Consider the following 22,924-nt stretch of genomic DNA (forward strand, 5'->3'; position numbering starts at 1 on the left):
GTCGTGCAGTGCAAAATAATCCGTTCACAATTTTTTCCACACAGCAAAACATTTAAAATGTAGCAGGTTTACAAGATAAAAATTAAAGATTACTTGAAGTGATTATTGAACCTGCGACCGGAATAGAAGACATTACAATGGATCAAAGGCCGCCACAATGGTCACAATAAAGACCACCATCATCACTGAAAATATTATTGAATACGTTGCGATTATAAAATAATTAGAGTTGATTTTCATAATGGAACAAACGATCATTGAAATGTATTTTAGAAAAAATAAACCTTAGAAGCATTCATGAAAAATCTTCTTGTTGATCTATGCGGTAAAGATCGGCTACTGATTACGAAGCTTAACTTTCAAATGGTAATCCCGTATAAAGGATGCATTCGCCATCAGTTAGCTGTCCTGCTGGTGCTGGACAGGATTGCCATCGCTGAAACAATCCACGTATACAGACGCATCACGCTCACCACAAGTGGATTCCTAATGCTTCTGATGGATCTGTCTACCACGGAACAAACGGAACAAATGATGCAGCACTCCTAATTTGTTAATCCAAGACGAGACCTGAGTCGTCATTTCATTAATAATGAAAACGTATGATACTTTATTACGTTAAAAATCTACATTCATACGATAAAGATATCACCGAAATTCTCATATTACACATTTGAATAGTTCACAGAGTTTCGATGTGACAGCATTTATAAGACGGTAGTGCATTGCGCAGGCTCCGTTCCACTTAGCGGCGGATTTTCAATTCATTACTTTTTAAAAACGGCCTGCCTTATCATATACTTTTTTATTTATAGCGGTTTGAGTATATTTTATTGAAATGACCGTTCCGTTATTCGTGAGCATTAACCGCCAAATTTATGTGGCTAAAATTATAATGAATTGTACTTGTACAATACTTAATGTGAACTATATATTTTTTTTCAAAGTCGACAATCAAGCTTTGTGCTGGAAAAGTTCAAAGTCTATTACTAACTATCTCAAATATACATTGAATAATATGAAGTATGAAAAGGGAGTGCATAACAGAACGTAATTAGCATAGCACGTATGCAGTTCAGAACGTTCGTGGTGACAAAAACAAGAATGTAACAAAATTTCAAGTAAGTAAAGTCGGATACCTCGAACGTTGACTTGGACGAGGTGTCTAAATTTACTAACTCCAAACGATATTTAATTCAAAACTAAGTAGTAAAATATTTAAAAAAATAATTGGCATACCTTAGATTAGACAAGACAATCTTGACGCACCCTATGTGACGCGTCATAAAAACTAGTAGGGTAATTTAAATTCATTAAGAGAAATTCCTGATAAACTTCTTTAGGTGTTACTTTAGAAAGTACGGCACGCAAAGAATCTTGCATTTCCCAGGAACATTTGTCTTTATAAATCTGTTCATAAGAACACGAATGGCTTTTTCCAATAACTCACTGCGGAATGCACGACTCACTTTATGTTAGCCATTTATCAGCATCCACAAAGGACTCAGAGATACTCAAGGAAGTTTCCGACCAAAATTCTATCACTTTCACCGGAGATTTTCGTATGTTTGCCACATCACAATCCAAAGAAAGAAGCGCCTCGATAAAAGCCGAAGAAAGTTTCGGAAGGTTTACCCTGTGCGTACGTTGGGTGACTAGAAATTCGGATCGCATTCAGGTCATCAAAGAGAAATCTCACAGCCGGAGATAAATGAATTACAAATGAAAAATGAAGCAGCCAAAGAAAATAATCAATTTCTGTGCGCTGTTAGATAATCTAACCATAGAATAATTCAATTAATAAACATTGTATAACTTGTGCCTTACACTCGGACGTTACTCATGAAATGATCTGAAATATGAGGAGGAGAACTACTGTATTTATAAAAAAAAGCACTGACCATAGATGAAATCCCTTCTTTTTAATACTCAGATTAAAAGGAAAAATAATAAATGAAAATAATAATAAATGTAAATAATAAATAATAATAATAAATCAAAATTTCGAATTGTACGCAAGCAGTGAGTAGGAACGCACGTTCAGTTTTGCTTACAATTAAGAGCAGCCAACACCAGACCTTATAAGGGATGTCTGCCCAAGCATTTTGGAAAGCATCGTCCCATCGGCCAAGGTTAACAGATTAGTCCCCGCAAATAGCAATAACAATTAAAATGATATCAGCAATTAAAATTAGGCATAGCGGAAAGGGCTACGTCGAAACGTGACGGCATTGTGATCTTTAGTTTCTCGTATTTAACAGTAAATTTCTTTTTTTTTATGATAAATACAATTTTACTGTATATTTTATGAATTATAGTGAATGCTACAGTGAAAAATTTAGTCACGCAAACTTCATCGTCTGAAGGGTCCAAATTGCGCAATTATAGCGATTCCCGATGCTATATTAGAAACTCTGTGAATGTGAGGTCCTTGAATGTTACGATAACAATAACCACAGATTTTAATTACTTAAATATTTTCTTCTCATACATTATGAATTGCGTTACGTTAAAAATTACTGAATTTATATGATTTATCACATCTTGTATACATTTCAAAAGTTTCGGTTGGTAAACGGAATTAAATAAGACTGTCAATTCTACCGATACAGGCGATAAAAATATCCAACGTCACGTTAGAAAGTTACTTACTTAAAAAGACGCTGGAGTAACCGTCTTTTGGATGGGATTACGACACGGAACATGCAAGTGTTACAGTTGCGTTACGCAGTATTGACCCATGGTCTCAAATGGCAGCCTCTTATTGTACTCAGGTAGCGGCCACAGCTAAGAACTGCCGTTCCTTGAAACCAATTAAGGGTCTCGATATAGAAGACATTTACGTTGTTTTACAGCAGTTATTCTCAAACTTTCGGAATTGTTAAGGCATTTGGGTATTTTTTAAGATAATATTACAACCATCTAATCTTGTATTTATTAGTTATAAAATTAGTTGATGGTATGATTTAATGAATTTATGGTAACATTAATACCAGTATATGTCATTCAATATTTGTAATCATAATATTTGCACATCAATAACCTCTTGGTAATTTTTGGTGATTTTAAAGATGAAGCAATCTAAAATAAAAGAGTATGTACATATAAAAAATCATTATTTAACTTATGCGTCTCATAACTAATAAGTAAAAATAAAAAGATGTACAATCAAATTTAAAAATTCAATTCTTAAATTAACATTGAAAAGTAGAGTGAAAGTGAACGGGTCTAGTAGTAAACTAAGCCATTACTGACCGTAAAGGTATAAACAAATTGTTCATTAATGATAATCATGACAACTCCGCTGTTTTCTCACAAACTTCCTCAAAAATATTTGTTGAGTATAATACTTAGATTAAAGCTAAAAGCTTGTTGTTCAGTTTAAAACAGAGGAGATATCTCAAAACAATTTTAAAATATTTTTGTTTTACGTTTAGCGGTTGTATTTAAATATGAAAGTTTTTTTCAAATCTTGATTGGATGTGTGGGAAAGTTGAATCTTCTATCCACGAAACACGTCTGCCCAATAAAAAACACTCAAGAATTGTTTCATAAACATTATTTCAATTTTTTATTTAACTTATTTCATAAACATTATTTTATCACTTATTTGCGCATACCATTCATGCGAAACTTTGGAGAGGGTCGAACCGACATGATCTTACATTCTAGAAGTTGAACGTTGTTAATCAATTTTTTCACGCTTTAAAGTCCATACGGAGGTTAGAAGCATAATAAATTTAGTAGTTTCATAAAATAAGATTCCTACAGTTAAAACTTTTTTCAATGAAAAACAAGCCATTATAAAAGCTGCATCCTAACAAGCTTCACTTTCGCTGAAGCTCTCATTAAACTCTTCGACTTCAGCAACTGCTTCCGTTGTGTAACTTCCGGCTGCGATTTCATAACGAAACCTGCGGCTTAATAAATTCCTATAATTCCATGATAAGTCCAGAAGTGAGAAGAAACCACCTACAGTGTAAAAAAACATTTCCTAAAATATCATTTTATGAGGTTAAATCGCCGTCGGAAATGAATAATTATCCGTGTTAGTATCATAGTAACTTTTTATTAGCTATTCATTTCAATACTTATTAGTCATGAATATCACTTTTTTTTCTACAGAACCACCGATGAATTCCATGATCGAAAGCCACACGATTCAAGGTCACGTCACTCATGAAAACTACAGTATTGCGCAAAAAGTACTCCGGCAGTACACGCAACTCGAACCAGCCTGCAAAAAGCAAGACACATGGTTGGAAGTTGTAAAGCAACCTTCCTCATGCGCTGTATTGCTCAACTCAACCTTTGCCCCAGCGAGGCTTAATTCGTGAGCAAACTGTGCCCTTAAGGAAACAACCGACGCGCTGGTCTGTCGCGTGTACATGAGGCATGGTGAGGATATGGGTTGACAACATAAGCCGCGTGACATGAATAAAATTTATTAAGGTACAAGAATGTTATTATTTTCATCGTATATCGAGGAGCCGTAACGATGTGATATGTTCAATATATTCTTATTTCTCGAAAAACCCAAAGAAACACGTTACAATACGGATTGTATAGCGCTCAAAAATTTAATGGTATGCCAAAGTTTCATCTCAGTCGCCTGTTTGATGATGGAGTTGATCAAAGAATCGTTTTAGGGCATTTTCTCATTTATGAAAAACTCGCTATTGTGCTCGTCATGTCCGTCTGTGACGTCCGTCTGTCTCGTCCGTCCGTGACGTTCAAGTGCGCTCTCTGTCACTCACTGCAGTGTGTGCTGAGTTATATTTTTTAAATCAAGGGCTGCCTCATTATTTCTAAATTAAACAAATTCTTCATAGAAAGCCTGCAACCAATAATTAACCTACGATTCTAATAATAATTTATATTATTAAACTTTTGTCCTTCAGAATAAAACGGCCAATAGTTTCACATGTTACGCAATAAAATATATTTGCAGTTTCAAACATTTTCAATGTTCGGTTAAATTTCAGTCACTCTGGAGACTTATTAATGTTTCGTAACGTCGAAGCTATTCTAGTATAAAACTTGACGCTCGTCACCCGAAGTCTGAGAAATTAATTCTCGATTCAAGTACTCTGAGACAGAACAAGTATGAATTAAATGTAGCAGTTATGTCGCATCTTTGTTTAAAATGCTCCAATATTGTTCATAGTCGGGCTAAAGCTAGTTCATTATTCAGGCAAAAACCTGAATAATGAAGACGTTTATTGTGTTGAGACAATACTAGCATATCATAACACTTGTTTATAGTGGTTAATACCGCATCAAAAGATGAAGCGTTTAAATGTTCAATACCTTGATAAGACATGGAGAGTCCAAAAGCTTCTCGAGGATCGAATGCTTTCACTGCAGCTGAGGAGGACCAGGGAGACCTACAGGTCATATCTCGTGTAAGTGAATGCGTATGCAGCGTCGGCCTTGGATTGACAGTTAAACAGCCTCCGAGAGCTATCAGCCAGAGAGTCGGTATGCATGTTCTTATGAAAGTTTTTACATATGCTCTGGCCAGTGCTATTTAAATGTTAGAAGCTCCCGACCCTCTGCTGATGAGAGAACTAGGGCTTGAACCTGCATCCGTTTTTTTTCTTTTGACCCAAAGCAGTCGTTTGGAATTTTATAGAAATAGTTTTCTATCATCAAAACTGTAAACTTGAGAGGTCTCTTCAAAAATATAAGAATAATAATATCACAAAGACCCGAAAAATTTTCAAAAAAACTTTTGAAAAGTTGCAGCCAACAATGAAACCACCGTCCATCTTGATGCACTGGCCTATATACGAGCAGCATTTTGAGTTCGGCCAAGTCAGTCACTGAGTTCCGTCACGTAGAACTGCATGGTGAAGATCATGTCATGAAGATCATGTCAAATCACGCCTTAAACCGATGATACATACTATAATAGCGGCATTATATCTTAAACATCTCAGAAATGATGGTCTCAGTCACACTGAAGTCACACCAGATAATTATAAATGCAGAAGACAAGTTCCATCATAAGACACTGGCCACAAGAAAGTGAACGAGTGTTTCCGTTGCTCTGCGTTGCATGGCTACAAAATTTCCACTTTAAAAACAATCATTGCCGTTTGTTCTATAGATAGCGTATAGTAAATATATTGAAGCGACGTTCATCAAAATATGAAATAATAGCTTCGCTGCATAAGTAACGACGAGTGATAACCATTGTCGAGCAATGCCCATCAAAAAATGAATTGATATTTTTAAATGCATAATTACGTTAAATTATTCTGAGCAGATTTCTTCCTCAGTACTGACGTGCGTGCCTCTGTGTTGAAATCAACACCAGAATGTTACGTATGATCGAAACAATGGAACTTTGGGTCAATTGGCAATGTGTTACGAAACTATCGTGAAATTTACAATAAATAACCTTATGAACTTCCACAAACAAATCACATGCGATTACAAGCGTGCGCATGAACTGAAAACCTGCAACAAATTCACGGTAAGTTGAAATGCATGAACTTACTTTTGGTAAAAATTATCTAGTAATCATTTACAATTGATACTAACTGTGCAGAACATATAATGTTATTAAAGAATTCGACGAGGTAATGCACGAACATCAATAATCTTAAAATTCTATACTTCGCGCAAAAACAAGAACAAAAAACGCATTTCTCAGACGGATTACGCACATCCAATTGGTAAGGATAAGTTTTTTACATGAATAATGGATATACCGAGATAAAATATCTTCGTGCATGGGAGCACAGAAAATCTTTATCGATGGAAACCAGCCCTAACTCTGGAAACGAGCACTCACTCCGAAATGAGAAAAGTAAAATTAGGGAAAATAGTATTTAGACTAAATATTAGGCGCTTATTACTTCAACAAGTCAACAATACACACAAAAACAGCACGTCTAGCACGTCATGAAAGCATATCATAAAAATAGTGCAGTAATGAAACACACAGCACTAGGAAACAGAGGGCCACTATAGATTTTGATTGAAGATGACACGCTGCTGTAAAAGGCTATAAATAAAACAATTCTTGCTCAATTTGTAGTTATTTCTTTAAAAAATTATTACTATTACATATTTGCAATAATAATGATTATGTGTTACTATTAGTACTTATTTTTAATATAATTTATATATAATAATCATTGCCACTAACTCTATCTCCATTTACATTACGATTTCAAATCACAATAAGCTTGACCACGATCACAGACTGTAAGCCTATCGAGCTCGGGAAATTCCAGGCGACGTTACGGTGAAGTCGCACTAGGCATTTGACTTCAAATGCCACAAGGAGTTGTTCACAAAGTTGTGGAGCAGCCAAAAAGCGTACGATCTGAAGAAAAAATCATCAAAGATTTTTTACCTACACGTGAACTATTAGAGTAAAGGAGGAGGTCGTAGCTCTACTTCCTACAAGTCTTAAAGCATAACATTTGATAATTCGCTAAGCATTAAAATGTACGTTTTTTTACGCTTCCTATAGCTGTTAAATGGACGCCATCACCTTGGATTAACATAAAGTTAAGTAATCGTGAACGTGTAGGATTTTTGAGCTCTGTAGTGTACGTGTGCGCGAGACAGAAAAATGTTATATAGATTAATTTGAGACATGAACTTTACTTCCACAAAAAAAATTCCTGGGCCTCCATGGAACTCAATGAGTTCTATAAATTACTTTATTCTGAACAAATCCTTAAAGGACGAGTTCATTACTGGCAATTAATTAAAAAAAAATTCAATTCATATTGAGAGTAAATGAATATTTTCGTTGTTGAATGAATACCTTAGTTCAATAAGTATCGCGCATCAGATTGGATTTGAACGCGAATAATCTTGCCAGTAATGAATGCCACGAAGCTACAAGATTTTGCAGCGAGTTTATCAACAAAAATGCTCAAGGTACTAAATCAGAAATTAACTTCTTTCTCAATTAATTTCCATAAGAGATTTTGAGAATTTTTGGAACGACTAACCCAGAGAACGTCCCGAGATCACTACTCGCCGGGGCGCGTCAAATTCTCCTGATATTTAGAATTCTCGGCTACTTTCACCGGAAACAACTTTGGCTTCCAAAGCTATCTATAGTTCATTTGTTCATTTACCAATATCATCCCTGTGTATCATGAATAACAGATTTGATTCCCTTATGACGCATAACGTTTCACTAACGAATCAGTTATATAATTAAAGTTTTATAATAGAAAAAGTTTCTCGCCTACTTCTCAACTTCAGTTTTTTAACTTGCCTATATTCCAGTCAAAACATTCGACCAGCTCGGAAGGAAACTGGTAGCAAGCCTTCCATGCATGTAGGCACCGGCAGAAAGACAGCATGCGATGTACGCAACGGTATTAAGCATACCTTGCACTCAACGGTAGCATAGTTGTCCTGCATGCAACGGTAGCAAGAATACCCAGCACGCAAGGGTAGTAGCATAGCTGCCCTGCATGCAACGGTAGAAAACATACTCTGCACGCAATAACGGTAGCATAGCTGTTCTGCACGCAACGGTAGCATGAATACCCTATTCGCAACGGGCAACGGGAGCAAGCATATACCCTGCACGCAACGGTAGCATAGCTGCCCTGCATGCAACGGTAGCAAGCACACCATGCACGCAATAACGGTAACACGGGTACTCTATACGCAACGGTAGCAAGCCTGCCACTGTTCATCATAATTGAGTTCTAACCCTCGGCTGACAACACAAGTAAAAACTTAACAACTCGAGGTCTCTATTTTGGTTATGGAGGTCATATTATGGGCGGGCAGCATGAAGCCTGTTTTTTCCAGTTTTTACGAAGCGACGTAAAATATTCACATTTGTTGAAAATTCCAATTTGTGTGCGAACCCTGTTAGAGTATGAACGATTTCTAGTTGATAATTTTTTTTACGTCATAAAAATGTTTACTGCCGAACACAAGATAATTCTGCAACGATTTCCAATAGTTAGCAGGCACTCTGGTCAATACACCGTTCTATTAAAACATTATATTTACTCGATACAAAAATTATCAGAGTATTTAGTGGAATAAAAGTCGACAAATTTTATAAGTTGGTGGTACGCAGCGAGTACCTCGTGGTACGCTGCTACCGTACGTAACCACCAAATATGGTTACTTGATTACAAAAAAAATTAAGGAACCGCCGCTCGGCAGTGTCTCCTCATACGCATGCAGCAAAGGTCGACTTTGGCATCGCTGAGTCACTTTCACTCTCAAGTTGACGTGCTCGAAGATCTGTCGAACTTTGAAGTCTCGCATCCGCACATAGTTGATATTATTCAGTTTTTAATTACAGATGTACGTCTCATAACCAGAAATATACTGGTTCTTAGATAAAGTGGAAATAATATTAATAAATATAAAATAAATGATTTAAATTAACTATGTCCCTAAGATCAACATGAAATAAGATCCATTAGGTATCACTTGTACACTTACAGTATGTTCAAGAGCTTACGCTTATTAGAATGGACCGTTTGAACAACTTGTACTCATTAATACTTTACTTATAGAGTTACGCAATATCCACGGATGCTCACGCCATTTTATCAATTGATTAACCAAGTTTTTACCAAAATATTCAATTAAAATTCGATTCATTCGGCATTACTAGAAAACTTTCACTTCCAGGCTTACGCTCAGGAGAATCTGCCGAGCGTTGCCCACTTTATTTTGTCCAGCCACTCACCAGTCAAGCAAGAGTTTCGAGTGCTGCCTCCTGCCGAGCAGTAGCCAGCCCTGAATGCACAATTGAGTCTCCAATCTCGCAACGACAAACGAAACTCGAATGGAATAATGTGCTGAATGAAGGAAACGGTCATTTCTGGTAGAAAATAGGAAGTTATAAGACGAGAAAACTATTTCATTCACCCGCTTGCTGAACGTTTCGCAACTTTATTAATAGATCTAAAGGAACATCATCCAATTTCGCAAGAACATCCGATAAATTTGAGTGATGAAGTGTTCAAATAAATAACTCTACCAATGAATTAGCCGATGTTCGACTCAGAAGTTTCGGTCCTCTGATTAGGCAATTATTCTGTCAACTGAATTCCACTTCCGAAATTAATACTTACCAGACAATGAAAAATGCGAGCACAGAAAACAAACTTCAAATGTTGTGTAATTCAACAGAAATGTGTTTTTCTTCAGTGGAAAGTATTCTTCTTTCTGACTTTGAGGCTTTTGGTACAATGAAGACTTTACTTTCGAATACGAAATCTGAATTTCGTATTCGAGTGACGAGTTCGGACACCAAATTTTTCATATTTTATTCCGCTTAGCGGACCGCATCAATCACTAGGAAACATAGCACTTGATAAATCAAGATACCTTGTTTATCATATTATTCTAAAATTCTGGAAATTACATCATACTTCAAAAGCACAAACCCTAAATAAAAAGAAGTACCTAACATTTGGAAAACTTTCAAGCTTCTCACACACACACAAGTAGGCATTTTCATCAGATAGATAATTCATTAACCAAAAAATAGTTTCCAACAACGATCAATTTATAAGAGGGACAAGAAAAATTTCCAACTTTAAACAGGAAGAAAAATAAAACGTCACAGGATTGTGCCTAGAACTTAGAACAGGATAATGTGAAATGTGAAGTTCATTGTACCGCTTCAAGCGAACGAACAATATTACGAGTATAAGAAATGATGTCCTTGACCTCGGAAACATGTCTGCCCTTCCAAGATTTCTGAAGGTACGACTTCGGTTGTTGTTTTTTATGAATAAGCGACTTTTTGCGCTTTTGTTTAGGTCGGCAGCGGCGCAGCAAGGACACTTTATACAGCGACCGTAGCGAGGCCGCAAGATTTAACTTTTACACGTAGGCCAGCTGCTGAGGCTTGATTATAATACGTATAAGAACTTAGAACTTGGCTGCGTCGATGAATTAAATCAAAGTACTTTCAATATACTTTGCAAAGTATCCTCGGGACCGTGAAACACGTTTAAATTCAAAATACCTGCAGACCTGCCAAACACTACGTAGGTAAGTTTATTTATGTTTAATATCCTATTCTATCAATATATAATTCAGCTAAAAATCAACGCTGCAGAAAGACTGACGAGCTGGCATGATGATTTAGTAATCATATTGCTCTTAGTAAATGAGAGTTACACGAACTGAATATTTCTGCAAGTGTTGAATCCAAATACTATACACAACTAACAATAGAGAGTCAACTATAAGGTAGATAAAAAATATTCGAATTAAAAACAATACATTCAGTTTCACTGACCACATGAAAGTCAGTAAATTGATCACAACCAAACATTCGGAGACGTCATAATGTGTCATGAGAGAAAGTGCATGCAAAATTTGTAATTGCACGTCTTACCTTTTAATCGCTTGAAACTTCAGGCAGCGTGTGAAGCAGCAGACCCAAATAAATGTCTACCAGCAGCCACATTCATAAACCACCAGCGAGCATCAACGATAACAACGATTGCTGTAACGTCAGACTCCAAGACTACGATCTGTGGTAGTTTCAGTATCGTTCAATGTTTGATACAGAAATTTACGACATAGTTTTTTACAGCGACCTAGAAATGCGAGCAAGGCTATACTCATGCAGGGTCCAACGGATCTACAAGTCGACTGCTGCTTATTCGACCCATCCGAGGTATGTGCGCAAGGCCACTTTCAAGAAGCCGTTTAAGGGCATCAGTGCAACATTTCAATTCAAGTTGTGCTCTGGAATAACCCTGGGTATGTTGAATTTAAATGTGGCATGCAAAAAAAAATATTTAAATCTTCTTGAGCATAATAATGTAATCAAAGTGAAAAATAATATATTTCATGTCAGCTTAACGTCAAAAGCATGCCTGTGCCGTGAATTTATAAGTATCCTTTTAATTTTTTCATTGTACTAACGTGAAGAAAAAAAAATACAAAGAAAGATATCCTATAAAATTAGGAAAGTTCCTCTAATTGTTTGCTAATTGGCATGGCCAATTGCAAACATTGACCGTTCGCCAAATAAAGCCGATCTAGATAGAAAGTGAACGTCCTTGATGTAAGCAAACGCAGAGAAGACTACATATGAAATGCTTTCTTAAGAGTAGTCGTACTTCCATGAAGATCTTAAATTACGATGTACTTCTACTAATTCCAAACTAGGCTTGAAATTAACATGACGCTTTAAAAAAGTATTTGTCACGTTGCCTGGCACAAAAACGTCTTGAAGCAGTAACAACTTAAACAGCTGCCAATCTCTGACGGCTTTTCAAGCTAAATCACGCTCTAGAACTCTGTCTACGAGTACTTTATTAATTGGGCGAGTTTTGATATCACGGCCCAAGCTGGTCATTAATCCCTGCGTAACCTTATTTCCTAAACGAGACACCATCCTGTTTTAGACTGATGCAGGGCAGCTCGAAATGATAACGTAATAATAGTTGAAGAAATATCAGGAATAAAAATCTAGAAGCCTATATTTAATTTCGTACGCATGATATTTACGTATCAAATGCACGTTTTGAACCTTGCTCATCAGTATCGCTCAGGAAAATGAGTTAGGACTGTTAATTGTCCAAGGAGTTCGGAAGACCGTCTTACGTTGCACTTTAACATTAGAAAGTTCTTGTTGCTCAATCCTTATTGGAAAAAAATCAAATTATCACAGTTCATGAATAACATTCTTTCAAGTCATTGAAAAGTAGGATTGTAGAGAGAAGAACTCTGCTCAATATGGCAGCCATAAATCATAACTTTTCTTATCTGGCCTCAAATCATAACAGGAACACCAAGGCAGTTCATTCACTAGCGCCTGGAGCGAGTCGAGGCCGAGGTAGAAGTAACTCGTCCGTAACCCAAGAGAGACCATATACCAAGTCTCGTGGCTACCCAGAGGAAATCTTGGACAAAATATCAGACAGACGATCCTTGGCCGTTCATTAGTCACCGATAATTCAGCCAGAATTTTTCAATGAGGTAACTAGACAAGAAATCATTGGGCCAAAGGGGCTCAATTATGGTGCTAAAGTTTGATATACGACTCAAGCCTTTAAATTATTCCGAACCGAAAGAATTTCAATTCATAATAAACATGCATTCAAGAGAAAACCGAGCATTTGTTCTCCAATAGTTATCAGATTAGCAACTAATTGAATATTTATACGCTGATTTGTCGCAAAAAGAAAGAAATAATATAAACTATAAAACAAAATTATGTTACATTTTTGTGTATAAGCAGCAATAAATTGTATTCACAAAACAACAGACGTTATTTAAGCAACTATAAATTATCCATTCGAAATTTGACAAACATTGAACTGCCATTTTGGGTGATAGTATTTCGAATTAATAGAATGAGGACCTTTCGAATAAATCAATGTATCGAAAACCAGAAAAAAGAGACATTTCAAAAAAAGTCAAAATCATCTATTCCTGCCGACCATCAAGCGACCAACCATCATCGATGTCTTCGTTCGTTGTTCCAGTCAGCGATCTATGCAATTATTCTGTCAACTTATACAAGAATATAGAGCAGACTTTTCATCACACTTAAGTCTGCCTAGTTTAAAATGCAAGATACAGTCTCAGCATCGCTGCTTCAACATTTGCATTAGAAAATGATTCATCAGAGCGCTAATGGCACAGCCTAAACAGTCAGGCAGAAAAATCTAGTGTCCGTCCAACTCGAGACACTTTCGCTGTGCGGTTGAGCGAAGTTGGGCAAGTTTCGGCCCCCGGCTACGCGAGGTCATCATCAGTTGACGCAATAACCTTGTAGCTTCAGCCTAGAATTGCTTCATGTCAAAACTAAGCCGGAAGACAAATAATGCGTAGCTTATGCTATTCGGCGTACTTTCAGACCAATACAATTGCTAAAATTGGAAGATAATTCACTTCATTAGATAGTAGTAATATAGATCGAAGTTTTTCAACGTAGTTTCGGGACTGTAATAAGAACCAATGAATAAAACAAGCAAGCATTAATATTCAAGTATCTCTCATAACCCTTCGTCTGCGTCTTGTGGCTCACGTTTCAGATCTTACAAACACAAATAGCTACGACGTCTGCTAGTATATCCATAGACAATTTTTTATCAAAAGTCTGAACATCCGGGCCTGGAGAAAAGTATTGATTGCTCCCTACTGAAATTAACATGAATGTGATTAGAATCTATAATTAATGTGAGAGCCGCGTCGGTTTCTGGGTAATCATCCGTCAATTATATCGACTAATCATCGACTTTGACCGATGAACCTAAGCACTTCAACATTCATGATTAACATCAAGTGTATTTTAATTTCTCAATTTGATTAATCCACGGGAATTGCGTGAGCATTGAAAACGCAACCAATATAGTTTTGAAAAGTTAATTGCTCATAAGTAATGCGCGAACTAATTTTTTTAATTTTTAAATGCAGCATCTGAGGGAAATATTTCCAATAAAAATGTCATTCATTACATTTGATCAGAAAATACAAAATTCCTTAAAAATTTTTAGCTTATCGTCCCTGTAGGTTATTTTCCGGACGCTCCTCAAACTGAGTGACCTTCATACTTCATATTTGCATATAGCGCGGAATAAGTGATGAGTCATGCTGACCGGTAAAGTCTGGAGAAATCATAACTGCCAAATGTGAGCACATGGATGAATATTTGTGTGGTGTATAATAATGGTGTATAAAACTCATAGAAAATTGTATGTGCCTCCTAATTCACTCGTTTCCTTCCTTGCGTTATTCCCTCTTTGAAGTCAATGAAGCGAAGGTAAAAAGATGTAAATACAATATGATGAGTCACGATGAATGTTCAATGAAATCTGGGGAATAAAAAAAATGATAGGAACAAACAAGCTAAATTCAATATTTACGTGTCGCATCGTCTGTTCCTTCAGTGAGCCTGAATAATCGGGCTTCTCATTAGGCAAATGTTCGCATAACACGAGACATCAGATCAAAGGAGACATCAGCATACCCGCCTTAATGAACCTTCTTCATCGCTTAACATCGATAGGAATCTTCACTTATATTTAAATTGTCTACCAATCGAAGAATTCATCGTTATTCGCATTTGTTGCGGCTTCAGCCGAACTGCACTGCTATATCTAACGTAAAGTCAAATCAGTATTTCCCGCATTGTAATTATGACCGGCAATTCATTTTTAACAATTCTCATTTCCTCTTTGAGTATCGCTGCAGCTGATGGAAACAAGAAACATACAAGAGCCGTTTTGGGCACACAGGTGCGGCCCACCAGGGCATCCATTCAGCCCGAGCCAAGAATGTGAGTGAAAGTGAATGAGTGGGCCTACGTTCATCACTGCACACACTCACATCTCGCAGATTCTACCCTTTGGGGACGATGAAAGTTGAAAGGAGCGATTATCTTCTGTTGTGGATAACGTCTTGACCGCGCGCACTCAACGACGCAGAAGAATCCCAGTAATTTTCCCACTGATTACTTATTATAACAAAAAAGTGCTGTTGGACTCGGGCATCATGTAACATCGGTTCGTAATAACATTTCACATGAATAAATGAAACAGAATTATAAGTCAATCAGTCTTAATGGGGAAATTATCAATAAATTCGAATTACGTCACAGTAAGAGTTAAAGTCGACTGACAGAGTGGACGCAGCTACATACAGAAAACATCTTAACTTTTTTTATATTTAAGAAACATGTATCGCAACCGAGTTGTGCTTAGTCCAATCTCAACAACACGCATGCATGAGAGCGAGCTAATTCGTGCCCTAGCTCCCCCCAGCGCTAACAATAACAATGCGTTATGTATCGTTCTTGACATCCAATATTGCTTTCGATCTTATTTTTCGTGCTAGTATTCGCTTTTCACCTGATGACTTTTCTAAGCACAAATGGAGTTCATTTGAGTAATTCTTGCTCATAACTTGCCAGCGTTCCGCGTCACTTAATCCAATGACTCGGCAAAATTAGAAGCTGGTCGCAGCCGTACGCGAACGCATGTTTGCTCAAGAAGATCTCGTAACTAATTTAAATGTTGAGGACCACACACCGACAAAGTTGTAAACTCGATCATTAAAGTACACTATGAAACACCGCAAATTATAATAGGATTTTCGAATGCTATCGGGAGCAGGTCGCTTCAAGGTTGAGGTTGAGTGAGAGAGCTATTATTTGTTCGAACGAACAAACGACGTAAATGCCCTCGCCGCACAATTCCTTGCAACAGCCATGATTTACAAGAGGTAGAATGAGAGGAGGAATTGTTTGAAATGACATAACTATCACTTCGTCTTTTCTGAGTAAAGTGATACAACGTAAAGTCATAATCAATAATCTAAATATGTTTAGAATTTATAAAACATATCTGCTATTACTAGGCCTCTCCCAATGTTCCAGTGAAGTAGTGAAATTTGAAAATATAAAGTCGAGGTTTCGCTCAATAATTGTCAATACCGACTCAGGGTCCTCAGCCTCGAGCCCCACAGCTGAAGAAGATTGATCTGCTGACGGGAAGGTCAATGAAAATCATGATATTGATGGACGCTTGCACGATGTTGCTCAACAATCGTGTTAGAATCCTCCATCGATGAGTTACGACCAAAAATCAAGAAGACAGAGTTTCCCATACCTCGTCGATCATGAGTACTACTCCATTCCAGGGTCCATACTTTCAGAACTCGCCAAGTGAACGTAAGTACTTACGCTCTATTTTTCTTGTCTATGATTGGTGGATTTTGCTTGAAAGGCCGTCAATGATTGGCTGATGAACTTACGATCTCCTAACTTTTTTTGAAAGTATAGGACCTGTTAAGGTGTGAATAAAGTCACGTTCTTCTCCGTTTCTCTAGCCACGCGCTGCGAGTTGATGACTATCACGATTTTAACACTTTCATAAACACTAAAAAATCGGCCACATTGGCATGCGATGTTTATTGGAGGATGCAAGCACAGATTTAACATACATTTTCTGTCACGCCTATAGAAGTGATAAAACTTCTTCATTGTCTAATTGGTCCAGCACGTAGTGTTAAACTCTCATTGTGGAAAGTCAAAATACGTACGTATATATTCTATTATATAGTATACGAAATTTCCCCTCCACGCATGTAAAATCAATAACAATTGCTTCTCACTCGGACCAATTAACGTTTCTTAAATTAAGTTTATAAACAGCTACTAAAGACACAATTTGTACAACAAGGAATAAAAAGCAATATGTGCTTACTTTTCTGAGCTACTAAAGGTTTGTATTGCTAAGCGCAACACGTTGAAAAATTGAGCAGAATTAAGATGCTCACTTTGATGAAGCAGAAAATGATTAATGACAGGAACCGACAAAACGTCAAAAAAGTTACAGCGGTGAAACTTCTCTTTAATGCACAATTGTCAAACCAAAGCAAGGTCAAGTACCCTTTAAGTAGGCATGGATCAGCTGAGTGAGAAAAAATGTTGAATGAAATACCTAGCATGTTCAGAAGCAAAGTCTCAAATATGATGATTGTTTTCGAATATTTTCAATAAATATTGATTTGAAAATGACTCTCCAACCACATTGGGGATTAATTGATTGAAGAATAACGAAATGAAATAATATTTTTACTCATTCTTAATGTACGAAGTGTTAAAGCTCTAAATAAGAAAGTTAATTCTGTGTTCCAACTGTCACTTGCTACACGTTCACTTGTATCGGAGAAAAAAAACTCATGCTAATGTCGTAGCATTTATACGTGGCCTGACCGCCTCTTATTGGAGGTTAAAGAACCGCCCTTTACTTAATCAGAGAAGAAGTCGAGCTTACGAAATACATTCTATGCATGTTTGATCCAGAGGAGGGAATATATGTGCTGTAACTGCTGTTGACGCGTGCTGAATTTTTTTCGAGTGATGCGTCAAAACTCGTTTCCAAGCAACATCACAAGGTATTAAATATGCTCAGGAGATATAAATAATTAATTTATATCTCGCCTACAAACTGCACGACTCGAGATATTTTTACAAACATATCTGCACAGTTACGTAAGAACTGACGAATTTAATACTCAAACAAGGTAAATCTGAATGATGTTCAGTTTTGTTCACGACAGCCAAAAGGATTTCCCACCTCAACACAAACTATCCTTCTCAGTTCAGACTACTACTACTTGTGTACTTAGTTCTTCCGTGAGTCTTAGCGTACCGAAGGATTGCACTCTTGCAAATGACCAGTTCATATATCGTATCTGTTGAACAAGTTCGCTTTCAGGCGCACTAGACTGGACAACAGATCGCACCACGTTCGCAGGTCGTTCAAGTTTTTCTTCAAACCACAAACTGGGCTAAACTTCTTTGAATTTTCCCGGCAGGTTTGACATTTATCAAACTCGCTGCCTCACCGTCACTTCCTACTCAAAAACATACGAACAACTAATACCAAAAACAATTTTTTCCCCATTTTAATAGTAAAAATGAAAAAGATCACACCTCCGAACAAACGTTTATAATCGCGAAAGGTGATAGATATCAGAAGAACTGAAATTTAAATTTCATCAATATTGTTCGACGAAAAAAGCATCAAAATTTTGAACGAAGGTTGAAAAAAACTATGCTGAATGGAACAGGAAAATAATACGAAAGACCTTGCTCTTATTCTCTAAATCTTAAAATCGTGATCTTCGTAGCCTCTGCGCTCATGAACTTCGAAATCAAACAAAGAGCTTGCACATTTGCACGCAGTTGCTGTGTCCTTTATGCATAGCTTTAAAGCAACAACGCGATGAACTGCTTCAGAGGTATTTCAACAAAAGATCTTATTTCGAATACGCTTCTTCGCGAAGCATGAAAATGAAAATCAAGGAAATACTATCACACCCTATCATACGTTTAGGAAACTCCTTTAAAATAACAATCAAATTAAATAGATTTATAATCTAAACAGTCTCATCAGTCATCATCTTATCCATTCTGAAGAAGAGAAGTTCAAAATTCCGTAGACCCTGGCTGCTCAATCTGAGTTCCGTGATTCCAGTTTAATTTTCGTTAAACAGTCTTGGAACCCATCATACGGGATACTAAAAATATATGCGCGTTACAACCAACGATTTGACCTGACGCAAGAAGCAACCTGAAGTGGCTAGCTGGAGCAAGCCTCGCAACTGGTGAGAAAGTGAAAGTGAGGTTTACCGGCACCAGGGATAACGAAGCTGTTGTGGGCACAAAGTGGGTACCATTCAAATTTTTTCAGCTGAGAAAATATTGTGTTGATCATCATGTACCCCACAGTGCCCACACAATAAATATCCTAATTAACAATTATCTTCTACGCACATTCATGCCTCCATAGTACGCGTAATTGATCCCTCTGTAGACTTCAGCCCCAAATTTAGAGATGTCTCGCGACTGTAGTGAGTGACGCCAACATTTGCAAAGCTTTCACGCCTTAGATGACAAAACATTCTATACCAAAAAATTTCAGTACCTACTTCACATAAATAGACATGTGTAAAAAGCAGATCCACATCGTAGTGAAACATTCTGGGCGTTTCCTCGATCTAAATCTTAAGTTTAAATTGCATCTGATAATAGGACGATAACGAAAACTCGAACAAATGTCATCGAAACGTACTATAGATAATAGAAGCATAATTTTACTCTCAAGAACCGATTTGATTACACGATTGTTACTTTATAGGCTAAAATGCAATGAGTACGAACTCAACCGTAATCTGACTATCCAAAAAAATAATAACTTTCTCCTCTTAATTGCCTCTGGAAAGATGATATACGAACGAAGGAAACGATTCACTAAATTTTATTTAAAAAATCCACAATCTAAAGAATAGGTCGAGAAAAATTAAAATGATGGTCACAATTTTACGTTACATGTCATTTTACGTTTTATGTTATATCATTTTATGTTTCGATAACGATAAATTACCTGTAGATACTGATGACTTAAAGCACCATAACTAATTGCGTACCTGCCCTGAGCAAAGTGACCTCATAACCTGCACTAGACTCGCCTTGCACGTGTTCGTCGACCTCTTACTTTTACAGCAAGCACTGCGAGTTCGTCGTCGTGTGACTAACCTACCTCGAGCTGATGAACCTTCACTCTACGTGCCACCAGTCTGATGCTCTAAAGAAGTGCTCTATTTTCCTTAAACCGATCATAACATCTAACGTTGAAATGACGTCGATTAAACGTTGTTTTAACGACACCAGTCTGATGCTCTAATGAAGTGATCTATTTTCCTTAATTAAACCGATCATAACATCTAACGTTGAAATGACGTCGATTAAACGTTGTTTTACCGGAAAATACTTGCATCAACATTATCTCAGCGTCATTTGCAGGGATGAATTCACCTTTTCCATTGATACTATCGTATATAAAATTCATCCCTTAACCATAATGATTGTTATTCAGTAACTTGGATTATATATGAAAATAATTTTTAAATTTCCATAATTTTATATTGGAGAGGAGAGCGATTCCCGAATGAATCAAAAGGAATTCATTTACAGTATTCCGAATTGAAACCCAGAGGAGATGTTCATTTCAATGTTCTAGACATTTTCAATAATATCACTAGTATAGAACTATAAAACCAATTTCGGACAAGTATTCTATCATTGAAACATTAGCCCGTTGGTTTTACGTAATGAACGGTAATGCGTAAACCTACATACATATTGCAAAGAAACAAGATTAACCTAAATAGACATAAATGCGCCGTAAGGATTCGGACTATGGTGGTCAAGTCAAGTAGTTTTCGTGCTGTTTAGTTATATTCTATTCGTGATTGAACTAAGATAGTAAGGTTGCACATAATATCAAGTGATGAAGTATGTGATGATGCATTTTCGTACGATTGATCCTGCTCATTTATCGTGATCGATTATATTTATCGCACACATTGATCTCAAATATTAGCCATAAATTTATTTCAATCTGCATTAATTAATATCAATTATTAGGCAGAAATTTATTTCAATCTGCAAAGAGTTCATCCGTATTAAATGTTCTCAAAATGTACCATTGCTACAGTTTTTAATTCATTTTAAAAAGTGTGATCAAAATTGCATGGCCCTGTAAAAAAAATCAGCTTCATTGAACGCAGGAAAAACTCACCCGAAGAATATTTCCTTGGGGCACCGCTTCGGTAACAGCCAGCGCGGCGCATAACAAGATACAGCAAGCTAACTTCATTTTGGAATAAGTGTAGCAAGTCTAATTAATAATGAGTCACAGTTCTCACAGCTGGACCTGCTAGCGCAGCACGGGTGAGGGCAATGGGAGGAGGAGCTTCCACGACCTCACGAAACCAAAGCTAGTCGAAGACTGACTACCATCAGCTACAGAGGTAGTCTTCCTCCGCTAAGGAGCATTGCGGTTCCCGCCTTGTCAGCGCTATATTATCGTCAACCTTGATGATACCGGGGACAAGAAAATGAAGAAATTAATTCTCAGCGGAATATTTCAATATTCAACTATCAATGAACAAATTTATTCTTGTAATCAAATTTATTCTACGTATTTCATTATTAAGTTAGAAGTTCGAGCTTGGCGGCAAAACAACATTATTTCATATTAAAGGACGATCTCAGAGATCCTATGAAAATAACTTGCTAAAAATCGAGTTGCGTATATCAATCATGCGATTTAAAAAGCCTTCTTCTACTAGGACAAGTCGGGATGATTGTTAATTCCAACTCGCAGGTACAAATAGTTTTACTCAACGAGAATTACGGAAAGTGCGTTGACATCGACAATGTTATCATTCCTTCGGGTGCTTATGTGTTTCGGACGTCGGAGTTCCAGGCCACCCAGGCGCACCGCCATTCGCATCTCAATTCATATTGTCGTAATCTTTTCGTACCTCCTTCTTGAATATTGTCTTTGGACGAAGTTTAAATGATTATACGTATAGGTATATAAATGTTTGGTACACACCGGATGTGCGAGCAAATGGGTCGGGCGTTCCATGAACGAACATGGAAGGCTTATGTCTGTTAATGGCAATAACTAGCAAAGGTCGAATGTTAGCCGAGACGTTGTCCTGTTCGTGAAGTTATGCAGTGAGGGCCATGAAGTGAAGGTAAACCAAACTGACCTTTTCCCCAACGGCGTATACGGTGTACATTGCAGTTGATATAAACTGTATATGCGAACACCAGTAGTGTTCTTTGCATTGACATTTCTAAGAGGCATCAATACATATACGTAAAAAATTTCTAAATATATGCTAATGGCAACAACATACGAAAATTATACTTTCTAAAAGATTAAAATAATCGTTGGGCAAAACAAATTATTGTGTCTTATCGTCATGGTAAATATCCAACGTGTGAGTAGTGTTTGAGGTGTCCTGTAGTTGCTTGGAATCTTTTCTTGAACGTACTGGCTCAAGTACAAATAACTGCTTGAATTCATCACGGACGTTCCCGCATGCTTGATTAACTCTTGAACCCGCTTCCCTTGAGGAGTCAAGCAGTAATGAGCCTTGTATGACTCGGGCGCTTCTCAGGTCTGCGTCGCATCTTCGTGAACAGATCAGAGGAAGGTCGATGAGATTGGGTTGATTTTGATAAGGTTCATATAAAAAACTTCATAATAAAACATCTATGAAGCTACGGTGAAACATGGATACACGTTTGCAAACAATGACGCCACTCATTACAGTGGTATGAACTGCGACTTCATGCTGCATACTTTCCTTAGCTATGTCCCTTGCGGTGGACGTTTCGCGTTTTAAATATGCACTAATAGGTAGCGCCTGGTGGTGAACCAACAATCATCAAGAAATTAAGATCGAGAGCTATTAACGTTAATCCAGTGCATGGATGTCAAAGGACTGCGTTTGGCCTCCGTTAATTCGACCGCAAACTTCAGCAAGTTAGTAGCCAGATGCAGGTCAGCATGCAGCCCTTCACTCTCATGGACGACGGTCTTGGACTGCCCGCTGTTCAACGCCCTTG

The 22,924-nt window shown here is 37.1% G+C and overlaps 1 protein-coding gene across 1 annotated transcript in view; it reads right to left on the reverse strand.

Annotated features, from left to right (window-relative positions):
* The window catches only part of LOC108679210, a 35,174-nt gene extending 13,898 nt beyond the window's left edge, over positions 1–21,276 (reverse strand). The window contains exon 1 of the mRNA XM_018167810.2: positions 21,078–21,276. Within this exon, the coding sequence (XP_018023299.2) occupies positions 21,078–21,155 (78 nt within the window). The 5' untranslated portion in view covers positions 21,156–21,276. The remainder of the gene's footprint in view (positions 1–21,077) is intronic.
* Positions 21,277–22,924: the final 1,648 nt, after the last annotated feature.

This window comes from Hyalella azteca, unplaced genomic scaffold (assembly GCF_000764305.2).
Source record: "Hyalella azteca isolate HAZT.00-mixed unplaced genomic scaffold, Hazt_2.0.2 contig2464, whole genome shotgun sequence".
NCBI lineage: Eukaryota > Metazoa > Arthropoda > Malacostraca > Amphipoda > Hyalellidae > Hyalella > Hyalella azteca.